At 48.4% G+C, this 13,522-nt stretch overlaps 1 protein-coding gene across 2 annotated transcripts in view; it reads right to left on the minus strand.

Moving 5' to 3' along the window:
- DAAM2 (dishevelled associated activator of morphogenesis 2) overlaps window positions 1-13,522 on the minus strand; it is a 648,121-nt gene that overhangs the window by 305,109 nt on the left and 329,490 nt on the right. For both annotated transcript variants that reach the window (XM_078647328.1, XM_078647329.1), the window contains exon 4: window positions 12,281-12,355. In XM_078647328.1, coding sequence (XP_078503454.1) covers window positions 12,281-12,355 — 75 coding nt within the window. The remainder of the gene's footprint in view (window positions 1-12,280; window positions 12,356-13,522) is intronic.

Consider the following 13,522-nt stretch of genomic DNA (forward strand, 5'->3'; position numbering starts at 1 on the left):
ACTCCTCTCTTTCTGCATCAAGCCTTCTCCCCTCTCTCTCAGCTGGAAGGACCTCAGATCTTAGCTTTGATACAGACAAAGGAGCCCTTCTCCCCACAGCTGGGATGTGAGCTCAACTGTGCTCTAGGGAGGGAGAAGGGAATCTTAAGTTCTCAGCGAAAGTTATAGTCCCTCTCGGTCAGAACAAGGCATTTCCTTCCAATGGGTTGACTTGACACAAAGCGCAACTGTTGGGGGATGGGAATAAGGCTGGGGAGCGCTTTATCCTTCGCCAATGCGCTCTCTTGTCAGGAGCATAAATAGGAGGACGGACGGTGAGGAGGCATTTCTGATCTAACTTCAGTCGACAATGAATATACAACATGAAACGCAAATGGAGACACTAATAGAGGGCCGAAACCCCCTCGAGGGCTCTGTGTGACAGATAGGGCTCCTGTGGTGATATACGCTTCCGGAGGAGAAGAGGGTAGTCCCCTGAGAACCACCGCAGTGCACCACCTTTTCGGTCATAGATACTTCGTGGTTTTCTATCTAAACTCTTGAAAATGATTTACAAGTTCAGGCCGCTGGACAGCTAAGGTTGGGAAAAGAGTGCAGAATCGCTTGGGATACAAGGGCTCCAGCTGAGTAAAGAACTTTACGAGTATCCCTGGGTTCCCTTGTTTGTTTGTACAACTCATTATTGTATATATAAACAACAAGAGAGTAAGGGTTCCTTTTGGGTCACTCCTCAACCCCTCAGTACTAAGCATAAACAACTAATGAGTGACAATATGTACAAGATGCATTTGAAAAATCTGAATTTTACTCCCTTTGACTTACACCTATGTTTTGTGTAAATTTGGAACTGCTCCATAAGTACTTCTGAGTAGCTTGGCCTCTTGCAGACCCCGGGTTTACTCTCATACATATTCCTCTACGCACGTGGTAACTCACAGGTGCAAATATCTATGTGGAAATGTGATGATTTTTTACGTTTTTCCACTGGGGACAAATATTCCCCATTAATCATATCTGTTTTAAGGGTGCACCCAGCACCCCCACCCCCGAACAAAAATGTGTCCATGACATTGCAGGAGATTTCCAGGATGAGAAACTACCTGCAAAACCTTTTTGAACCCCTTCGCTGCGGCGGCTATTCTGCTGCAGCGCTAAGGGGGAGGCGGGGCCGTGCGGCGCTCCCGTACTCGTGACGGAACCACTCCGTCAGGGCCCTCGGGTGAGCTGTGCTTGTGACGGAACGGTTCCGTCACGGCCCCGCCCGCTCTTTAGAACGTCAGCGCAGGCGCGGCGAGCGGGCCGTGACGGAACCGTTCCGTCACCAGCACAGCGCGACCAAGGCTGGTGACGGAACGGTTCCGTCACCAGCATGGGAGGGGTTAAGCACCTAAAAAGCGCAGCAGTTGTCCCCACTATATAATGCTCGCACTCCCACCTTACTTACGAGGAGACCTGCTCACTCAAAGCATTCAGGCATACAAGCAGAGTTTTAACAGCGAGGAAAGCCAGTTGCAAGACCAAACCCCATGGCTGGGCTTGGACCTCTCAATGACGCCTTCTGTGCATTTAGTTATAATTCGGCGCGCAAAGAGCTTTTTGTGAGTGAACCAAGCGCTATACTTTTAAAGAAACCAAAAAAAATGTAGCCAAATTATGGGAAAGACATTAGTAAACCTTCAACATCAGGACTGAAGGACATTGTTAGTATGTCTTTTTTTTCAAAGAAGGGAATATTACTACCTGGATTATTATAATACTCGTGCAATGTTTGGGGTGTGAACTAACAGCTGAGTGGTTCACTAAATTGTGGACTTGGTGTAAAGTACGTGATCATGAGGCTTGCCTTGCAGGTTAGCCTCCCACCTCCAAACATATTATGTTCAGTTGTCGCCCCTTGCTCTATCCCTGGTTCAGATTCAGGTCAACTTCCGCTTCCGGTCCTCGAAGCAGGAAATGACCCTTGTGAGATGCACTGAGGGCCCAAGCTGTGGAAACCCCTGTGCGTGTATTGTACAAAGCCCTGCGCCCAAAACACCTTTGTAAACATGCAGTTTGGAACAGAAAATATCACACAAATCATGAAACAATCAACATAATATTTCAAAGCCGTCTCCGGGTCACTTCCGGGGAAAACAATATAATAGAGGCAGAGGAACTCGGTGGGGATTGGTAGGAAGCGAGAGGGAAGGAAGGTGCGAGGGTGCCAACTTTTTATCTGAAAACCAGGTCCAGGCGCGCTCAAACCTTGAAAACTTTTTTTCAATCCCCAAAAAACACCCTCCCCTTCCCCAAATTGATGCACTCAACACCGCACTACCGCCACAGCCCTGGTAAAGCGCTGCAGAATCAATGACACGGTCAACGCTGCCCAACCAATGAAAGAGTCTTACAGCAAACCAGCACACACCGTAACCTCATAGCTGCTGCCGTCGGCCGCTGAACGTTCGGAGCACTACCTGGCTGGTGCTGCGAACGTTCAACGGCCGACGCGGCCCCTCCCACTCTTTGGAACGACCAGCACTGCGTCAAAATAACCGCCGCAGCTAAGGCGTTAAAAACAAGCAGATGTTTTTACCATAAATAGAACACACCCTCAGAAGCACAATATCTTATAATAGGGCAGGATTTTATATATATTCAAAAATCTCCCCCTTTGGGAGGTTCACCATAGGCATAAAATACCACAAAGATATCCCCAGACCAAACTCAGACTACAGTCAGGCCAACACACGCGCACACACACCACAACAAGCCTTACCAACCACCCACGAACAACAATACAACCTACACTATCAAAAGGTGGCTGCTCCACCTTGACTTATGCCCCTCCCAGATCTGCACAGAGAGAGAATGAACGCGCTATGATGTCATAGTTACCGATGGGAGTGACGCTATCCAAATGCAAATACCATAGCATGATACTGTGTGTGGGAATCCGAAGCATTGCCGATGCAGGATAAGCATGCACCCGCGTGGGGAAGCCCAGCGCCGCCATCGCATTGACGCTTCCTTGAAAGCGTTCAGCCATCTTGGCCGTCAGCCACTCAACGGAATAACATTTGACTTCCTCTACTTTTCCCTCAGCAGCCAACTTAAAGATCCCTTTGGAAACATGATCTAACCCTTCTTCCATTCCCCAAGCCCCTATATGTGAACCGAAATAATTTACGGTCTAAACAGTGGCTTTCCACGCTCGCATAAATCTTCGAGAAGCTGTGATGGTCACGAGCTTGTACACCTTCTCTCTTTCCAGCTGGAGCCACCTTCAGCCCTGGAACTCCTGTCATCGACTAACTCTGTTTCTCTTCAAACAGTTAACTCTATTTCTGTCTTCGGGCGAGCTCCTGCCAAACCCGTTCCCTCTACTTGAGTGGGATCCAACTTTGCTATTCCTGGCCACAGAATGCTCCTTGTTCTCTGGCCTGCCTCCTGTCACCCGCTGCCGCCTTATCGGCTTCACTCGCTTCTCGTTGGCTTCCATACGCTTCTCGTTGGCTTCCATACGGAACGTTGACTTTGGCCATAAGCGGAACATTCCCAGGGTCCGGCTCTCAAAGCGGCAGCGATAGCGATCTGTCCATCATGGCCAAGTTGTGTGAGTTTAAGAAACGAAGACCATCTCTGAGAGCCCTCCTAGCGTAAATTGTCTATATTATGAGGAGCGAAACCTTGTCCAGGCTTTTCCATAAGTGAGGTTCAACTAGAGGCGTGAGGTCCACATACAAGGATGGGAAAAGGCTCTTTAATATGGATATATATAAGCTCAACGCAACAACTGAAGCTTGTCTCAACGTAAATTACTGCTGATGTTCCTTTACCGTGGAAGAGTGTGCTCATCGGGACAGTGAGGGATAGACAAACAAGCATTATATTATAATTGAGATGTTTTGTACTTTTTTAGTGATGAATTTTTATCAAATTTTATCGGATCTTTTTAATTGATGTATAATTTTTAATGTTGTATATGTCAGCTGTATATATATATGTACCGCTGTCTTTTTATGATATTAATTTATCGAATAAAAGTAATTTGACTGACTGACTGACTGACAAACAACAAAAGGAAGATCTAACTCATAGGGAAAGACGACAGGGATTTATTGAGATCACACGCGGGTGGACCTCAGATAAAGGCGGAGAGGAATAAGATGTGAAAATAGAGAGGAAGGATCAGAAAATGCATGTGGTTGGAAGATCAAACATGATGTGAGAAGATGAGGTCAAACATGAGAGGAAGACAAAGTAGGGCAGGGCGGGAAACGACTGGAGAAGGAAGGGGAGGTTCACATCCATGTGAGGAAAGGGGATGTGATATGTGTGGGGAGGATGTATGACGTCAGACATACAAGATGCTGGAGGATGAAGTATGTGGAAAGAAAGGAGAGATAAGGGAGGCTAAGAGAAAGGCATATTGTAATTGTGGTGTTATAAACAAGTGGGAGGCTATTTTAACAATCTGAACCTCTAATTTATACATGATGGCAGAAGTGGGCCTATCAGTCTACTGAGATATTGTGCTACTGAAATATGCTGATAATTGAGGTTTTGTGGAATGGTTCATTGCCAGATGGACCTGTGAATGATCAGTGCAACTATCCTTCGGTGGAAGAAAATCAAAGATGGCCACCAAGGGCAAACACCGTTCCAAGATGGCTACCAAACAATAACATTATGCTGATTTTTAAGGCAGTCCTTTATACCCTGGGTGTTTCTGGTCCAGCAATTGCTCTTTCCTGTCAGGTGGTGCCTCTTCTGTGGCTGCTCTTTTCCTGCAGGGGGACCCCTTTCTAACAGTAGAGGATGTGTCTCCGATCGCTGTACACGTGGAACACAACATGTTAGCTTGCTCCTGCTATTGGATTTGTTGGTCTTTAGTCTGTTATCCAATCTCTAGTTCTGCTCCAGACCTGCAAGGGCCACATTCTACTCCAGTTCTGCTTCAGTCCCACAGACCCCAGTTCAGCTTCAGTCCCTCAGACTCCAGTTCTGCTTCACTCATATAAGTCCCAGCGCAACCTCAGACCTCAAACAGCCAGTTCTGCCGCAACCCTAAAACTCCAGTTCTCATTCAGTCTTGTAAGCTCTAATTCTGCTTAAATCCCCCAGACCCCTGTTCTGCATCAGTCCCACCGACCCCAGTTCTGCTTCAATCCCCCAGACCCCTGTTCTGCATCCGTCCCACCGATCCCAGTTCTGCTTCAGTCCCAGAGACCCCAGTTCTGCTTTAGTCTCACAGACTCCACTTCTACAACATCCCGGCGAGACTTTTTCCTCGTTCGTGATCAGCAACATCAAGTTGCCGATCGCGAGCGTGGAAAATAAACCTACCAGCGAGATTCTCAATGCGAAGAGGTCAGGTTTCTCATTGCGAGTGGTCGTGTATGCTCGCGACTGCTTGCGATGAGAAACTACCAGTCTGCGTTGAGAAAGCTGCCGCTCGAGTACAAATCTACTCGAGCGGCAGAAAACGACCGCTTGCACTGAGCAAGATCCCGTTTGTAATGATTGCACAGTGCGGACAAGCATCCGGCACTGTGCAATCAGTGTGAAAAGCATTTTCCCTATCGCACTATGCAGTTCGCATAGCTACGCGTAGCGTGCGTAGTGCGAAGTGCAGTTTGCGTAGCTACGCATAGTGTGCGTAGTGCGCGGTGCACTTCGCGTAGCTATGCATAGCGCTACTATGCAAACTACGCCCAGGGTTACTTCAGTGCCAGTAACTCCAGTTCTGCGTCAATCCCACAGACTCCAGTTCTGCTTCAGTTTCACAGACCCCAATTCTGCTTCAGTGCCAGTGACTCCAGTTCTGCTTCAGTCCCACAGACTCCAGTTCTGCTTCCGTCCTAGTGACTCCAGCTCTGCTTCAGTCCCACAGATGCCAGTTCTGCTTTATTGACAGTGACGTCAGTCCACTTCAGTGACAGTGACTTCAGTTCTGCTTCATTTTCACAGACTCCAGTTCTGCGTCGGTCCCACAGACCCCAGTTCTGCGTCGGTCCCACAGACCCCAGTTCTGCTTCAGTCCCACAGACCCCAGTTCTGCTTCAGTCCCACAGACCCCAGTTCTGCTTCAGTCCCTCAGACTCCAGTTCTGCTTCAGTCCCACAGACTCCAGTTCTGCTTCCGTCCCAGTGACTCCAGCTCTGCTTCAGTCCCACAGACCCCAGTTCTGCTTCAGTCCCTCAGACTCCAGTTCTGCTTCAGTCCCTCAGACTCCAGTTCTGCGTCGGTCCCACAGACTCCAGTTCTGCGTCGGTCCCACAGACTCCAGTTCTGCTTCAGTCCCACAGACCCCAGTTCTGCTTCAGTCCCACAGACATCAGTACTGCTTCACACTTAGTGACTCTAGTTTTGTTTCCGTTCCACAGACTCCAGTTCTGCTTCCGTCCCACAGATGCCAGTTCTGCTTTATTGACAGTGACGTCAGTCCACTTCAGTGACAGTGACTTCAGTTCTGCTTCATTTTCACAGACTCCAGTTCTGCGTCGGTCCCACAGACCCCAGTTCTGCTTCAGTCCCTCAGACTCCAGTTCTGCTTCAGTCCCACAGACTCCAGTTCTGCTTCAGTCCCACAGACTCCAGTTCTGCTTCCGTCCCAGTGACTCCAGCTCTGCTTCAGTCCCACAGACCCCAGTTCTGCTTCAGTCCCTCAGACTCCAGTTCTGCTTCAGTCCCACAGACTCCAGTTCTGCTTCAGTCCCACAGACCCCAGTTCTGCTTCAGTCCCACAGACCCCAGTTCTGCTTCAGTCCCACAGACCCCAGTTCTGCTTCAGTCCCACAGACCCCAGTTCTGCTTCAGTCCCACAGACTCCAGTTCTGCTTCAGTCCCACAGACTCCAGTTCTGCGTCGGTCCCACAGACCCCAGTTCTGCTTCAGTCCCACAGACATCAGTACTGCTTCACACTTAGTGACTCTAGTTTTGTTTCCGTTCCACAGACTCCAGTTCTGCTTCCGTCCCAGTGACTCCAGTTCTGCTTCAGTCCCACAGATGCCAGTTCTGCTTTATTGACAGTGACGTCAGTCCACTTCAGTGACAGTGACTTCAGTTCTGCTTCATTTTCACAGACTCCAGTTCTGCGTCGGTCCCACAGACCCCAGTTCTGCTTCAGTCCCTCAGACTCCAGTTCTGCTTCAGTCCCACAGACTCCAGTTCTGCTTCCGTCCCAGTGACTCCAGCTCTGCTTCAGTCCCACAGACGCCAGTTCTGCTTCAGTCCCTCAGACTCCAGTTCTGCTTCAGTCCCTCAGACTCCAGTTCTGCTTCAGTCCCTCAGACTCCAGTTCTGCTTCAGTCCCTCAGACTCCAGTTCTGCGTCGGTCCCACAGACCCCAGTTCTGCTTCCGTCCCAGTGACTCCAGCTCTGCTTCAGTCCCACAGACCCCAGTTCTGCTTCAGTCCCTCAGACTCCAGTTCTGCTTCAGTCCCTCAGACTCCAGTTCTGCTTCAGTCCCTTAGACTCCAGTTCTGCGTCGGTCCCACAGACTCCAGTTCTGCTTCAGTCCCACAGACCCCAGTTCTGCTTCAGTCCCACAGACATCAGTACTGCTTCACACTTAGTGACTCTAGTTTTGTTTCCGTTCCACAGACTCCAGTTCTGTTTCCGTCCCACAGATGCCAGTTCTGCTTTATTAACAGTGACGTCAGTCCACTTCAGTGACAGTGACTTCAGTTCTGCTTCAGTCCCACAGACTCCAGTTCTGCTTCAGTCCCACAGACTCCAGTTCTGCGTCGGTCCCACAGACCCCAGTTCTGCTTCAGTCCCACAGACATCAGTACTGCTTCACACTTAGTGACTCTAGTTTTGTTTCCGTTCCACAGACTCCAGTTCTGCTTCCGTCCCAGTGACTCCAGTTCTGCTTCAGTCCCACAGATGCCAGTTCTGCTTTATTGACAGTGACGTCAGTCCACTTCAGTGACAGTGACTTCAGTTCTGCTTCATTTTAACAGACTCCAGTTCTGCGTCGGTCCCACAGACCCCAGTTCTGCTTCAGTCCCACAGACTCCAGTTCTGCTTCCGTCCCACAGACTCCAGTTCTGCTTCAGTCCCACAGACTCCAGTTCTGCTTCAGTCCCACAGACCCCAGTTCTGCTTCAGTCCCTCAGACTCCAGTTCTGCTTCAGTCCCTCAGACTCCAGTTCTGCTTCAGTCCCTCAGACTCCAGTTCTGCGTCGGTCCCACAGACCCCAGTTCTGCTTCCGTCCCAGTGACTCCAGCTCTGCTTCAGTCCCACAGACCCCAGTTCTGCTTCAGTCCCTCAGACTCCAGTTCTGCTTCAGTCCCTCAGACTCCAGTTCTGCGTCGGTCCCACAGACTCCAGTTCTGCTTCAGTCCCACAGACCCCAGTTCTGCTTCAGTCCCACAGACCCCAGTTCTGCTTCAGTCCCACAGACCCCAGTTCTGCTTCAGTCCCACAGACTCCAGTTCTGCTTCAGTCCCACAGACTCCAGTTCTGCGTCGGTCCCACAGACCCCAGTTCTGCTTCAGTCCCACAGACATCAGTACTGCTTCACACTTAGTGACTCTAGTTTTGTTTCCGTTCCACAGACTCCAGTTCTGCTTCCGTCCCAGTGACTCCAGTTCTGCTTCAGTCCCACAGATGCCAGTTCTGCTTTATTGACAGTGACGTCAGTCCACTTCAGTGACAGTGACTTCAGTTCTGCTTCATTTTCACAGACTCCAGTTCTGCGTCGGTCCCACAGACCCCAGTTCTGCTTCAGTCCCTCAGACTCCAGTTCTGCTTCAGTCCCACAGACTCCAGTTCTGCTTCCGTCCCAGTGACTCCAGCTCTGCTTCAGTCCCACAGACGCCAGTTCTGCTTCAGTCCCTCAGACTCCAGTTCTGCTTCAGTCCCTCAGACTCCAGTTCTGCTTCAGTCCCTCAGACTCCAGTTCTGCTTCAGTCCCTCAGACTCCAGTTCTGCGTCGGTCCCACAGACCCCAGTTCTGCTTCCGTCCCAGTGACTCCAGCTCTGCTTCAGTCCCACAGACCCCAGTTCTGCTTCAGTCCCTCAGACTCCAGTTCTGCTTCAGTCCCTCAGACTCCAGTTCTGCTTCAGTCCCTCAGACTCCAGTTCTGCGTCGGTCCCACAGACTCCAGTTCTGCTTCAGTCCCACAGACCCCAGTTCTGCTTCAGTCCCACAGACATCAGTACTGCTTCACACTTAGTGACTCTAGTTTTGTTTCCGTTCCACAGACTCCAGTTCTGCTTCCGTCCCACAGATGCCAGTTCTGCTTTATTGACAGTGACGTCAGTCCACTTCAGTGACAGTGACTTCAGTTCTGCTTCAGTCCCACAGACTCCAGTTCTGCTTCAGTCCCACAGACATCAGTACTGCTTCACACTTAGTGACTCTAGTTATGTTTCCGTTCCACAGTCTCCAGTTTTTTTGTAGTCCTGCAGGCTCCAGTTCAGCATGGCATGCCTGCTCACCAGGTTGGCCTAATACACCAACAGTTTGCTACAAGTTCTGCCTGGAATAGCCATACGCTGAATGTGAAATCATATACAGGACATCATACTGGTGGCAAAAAGTACTGAAATCATAAAACCACAACATCTTCCGTGGGATTTAAGTGGCCTTCTTCAAGCAAACAAGAACAGTGACTAAGATTGAGGCCACAAGAGCTCAGCACAAGCATTGGTACAGACATGGACTGAACAGTAGTGCATTTCATCTCATTTATACCGAGGGTACTTGGAATGCAGGCAATGGGTGAGATGACCTTTCCCTGTACTAGTGAGCCTACATCAAGGACAACTGGCACCTCATGATTGGTTCAGCTGAGAAGCAGGACCAAGGCGGGAGGGAGTGGAGTCCAGGTCACTTAACAAATAGGAGATGAACTAGTAAACCCGAAGGCCGACAGTCTGCAAATCTGCACTGTCCTGATTAATTCTGCATTGACAACAAATGACGTACAACATTAGCAATGAATGCCTTACAGAGTTGACCATGAATGACTTACAGCGTTGACCATGAATGACGTACAGCGCTGACCATGAATGACTTACAGCGTTGGCCATGAATGACTTACAGCGTTGGCCATGAATGACTTACAGCGTTGACCATGAATGACTTACAGCGTTGACCATGAATGACTTACAGCGTTGACCATGAATGACGTACAGCGTTGACCATGAATGACTTACAGCGTTGGCCATGAATGACTTACAGCATTGACCATGAATGACTTACAGCGTTGGCCATGAATGACTTACAACATTAGCAATGAATGCCTTACAGAGTTGACCATGAATGACTTACAGCGTTGACCATGAATGACGTACAGCGTTGACCATGAATGACTTACAGCGTTGGCCATGAATGACTTACAGCGTTGACCATGAATGACTTACAGCGTTGGCCATGAATGACTTACAGCGTTGACCATGAATGACTTACAGCGTTGGCCATGAATGACTTACAGCGTTGACCATGAATGACTTACAGCGTTGGCCATGAATGACTTACAGCGTTGGCCATGAATGACTTACAGCGTTGGCCATGAATGACTTACAACATTAGCAATGAATGCCTTACAGAGTTGACCATGAATGACTTACAGCGTTGACCATGAATGACTTACAGCGTTGGCCATGAATGACTTACAGCGTTGGCCATGAATGACTTACAGCGTTGACCATGAATGACTTACAGCGTTGGCCATGAATGACTTACAGCGTTGGCCATGAATGACTTACAGCGTTGGCCATGAATGACTTACAGCGTTGGCCATGAATGACTTACAGCGTTGGCCATGAATGACTTACAGCGTTGGCCATGAATGACTTACAGCGTTGGCCATGAATGACTTACAGCGTTGACCATGAATGACTTACAGCGTTGGCCATGAATGACTTACAGCGTTGGCCATGAATGACTTACAGCGTTGGCCATGAATGACTTACAGCGTTGGCCATGAATGACTTACAGCGTTGACCATGAATGACTTACAGCGTTGGCCATGAATGACTTACAGCGTTGGCCATGAATGACTTACAGAGTTGGCCATGAATGACTTACAACATTAGCCATGAATGCCTTACACAGTTGACTATGAATGACTTACACCATTAGCCATGAATGCTTTACAGTGTTGGCCATGAATGACTTACAGCATTGACCATGAATGACTTACAGCATTGACCATGAATTACTTACAGCGTTGGCCATGAATTACTTACAGCGTTGACCATGAATTACTTACAGCGTTGACCATGAATTACTTACAGCGTTGACCATGAATTACTTACAGCGTTGACCATGAATTACTTACAGCGTTGGCCATGAATTACTTACAGCGTTGACCATGAATTACTTACAGCGTTGACCATGAATGACTTACAGCATTGGCCATGAATTACTTACAGCGTTGACCATGAATTACTTACAGCGTTGACCATGAATGACTTTCAGCGTTGGCCATGAATTACTTACAGCGCTGACCATGAATTACTTGCAGCGTTGACCATGAATGACTCACAGCGTTGACCATGAATTACTTACAGCGTTGACCATGAATGACTCACAACATTGGCCATAAATTACTTACAGCGTTGACCATGAATGACTTACAGCATTGGCCATAAATTACTTACAGCGTTGACCATGAATGACTCTCAGCGTTGACCATGAATTACTTACAGCGTTGACCATGAATGACTCACAACATTGGCCATGAATGACTTACAGCGTTGACCATGAATGACTTACAGCATTGGCCATGAATGACTTACAGCGTTGACCATGAATGACTCACAGCGTTGACCATGAATTACTTACAGCGTTGACCATGAATGACTCACAACATTGGCCATGAATGACTTACAGCGTTGACCATGATTGACTTACAGCATTGGCGAGGAATGACTTCCAGTGTTGACCATGAATGACTTACAACACTGGTGATGAATGACTTACTACATTGACCATGGCCGACATACACAAAAGATTTCTAAAAATCAAAGGCACACAGATATCACCCATCGCTCTTTGTTGTAGCCTTATAAACATGATGCTACTAGGGTGCAATTATACGGCAGGAGGCATTTTGCTTCTTGATGCAGAAGATGGTAAAATAGCAGATCGATGGATGCAAGCGAATCACAACCCACTCATCCCGTATAAGACTATCTTTCGTGTCCTTACAATACGATTTGTGAATCGTTGGTAACAACGTTGGCAACATTCATTTCTCACTTTCGCGATCGAGGTCCACCTGTGTGTTAACATGGAAAGAACAGGACTCAAAACTTTAGCGACTTGGAATACTCACTGCGGCCATGGAGTTGATGCGATCAATGTAATAGTCTGGCCAGCTGGTGGCTTGCCTGTTCGGGTCTTCTTGCTCCTGAAACAAACAAAATACGTTGTCACTAAAACATCACAACCTGAGATTCTCCCTGTACCAAGGGTGTAAGAACAGAATGCAATGACAAAAGCTAGTTATGGCTTTGCGTCGATCTCTACCATGAACGGCAATAGATGTAACCATGGCATGTAGCTGCTACTCAACGCTTGCGCTTGAACCCCCTTCCTCATCCCCTGCTACCCCTGGTGGTCTTAGGGTTCATGAAGACAGTGACAGAAACAGAAATTAACACGGCTCAAAGAAGGAACTAAGGGGCATATTACCAACAAGTAGCGATAATTATCGCTATAGTCTTAGCGTCGATTTTTTTTATTGCTGCCTATCGCTGGATATGTTAGCGGAGAAAACATGCTATTAGCAACGTTTTTCTCCATTGTGCTAAAACATCCAGCGATAGCGGCGAAATGCGTGAATATCGTTGAGAATACAGCAATATTCACGCATTAGCGACGAAATGCTCTTAGCCATGTTATCCACCTCCCACTGGATAACATGGCTAAGAACTGGTCTGAGCAGGCGTTGGTTTTTGGCGATAGCGGGAATATTTCCATCGCTACACCTGCCTTGCTAATAGGCGATAGCGACGTTAGCGACTGCTTTCAGTCGCTAACAGGTTGGGTACGCCCACTTTGCATGTTATTAGCGATAAATATCGCTGACATGTAAAGCGGGCCCCAAACCGCTCGCTATCGCCTAAAAGCTGTCGCTAACATCAGTTAGCGACAGCTTGCTAATAGAGCAATAGAATTATCGCCGCTTAGCGGCCGAAAACGGCTGCTAAACCGGCGATAATTGCCTATCGTCCCCCTTGGTAATATGCCCCTCAGATTTAGAATCATTCATCTTACCAGGGTCAGGCTACCCCGTGGAGTACAATGAACAATAGCTGGCAGGACATTTCACACTTGCAACTACCACTTTTGATGTTTGCTAAGACTAGTATGAGTAGAACGCTGTACAACCTCCCACCAAACTAAACAGGGCACCACAAACCACAACATACGAAAACTCAACAGCAAGTCCGCCCTATTTCACCCATGGAGCGGTGCTGTTGTATCCATTGCTCACCACTGATACCAGTTGACGTGTGTCGCGTGCAGGGCAAATTCCAACAACAATGTCTAAATGTAGCAGCAATGTTTCAGC

This window comes from Lissotriton helveticus, chromosome 6, assembly GCF_964261635.1.
Source record: "Lissotriton helveticus chromosome 6, aLisHel1.1, whole genome shotgun sequence".
In the NCBI taxonomy this organism is placed as follows: domain Eukaryota; kingdom Metazoa; phylum Chordata; class Amphibia; order Caudata; family Salamandridae; genus Lissotriton; species Lissotriton helveticus.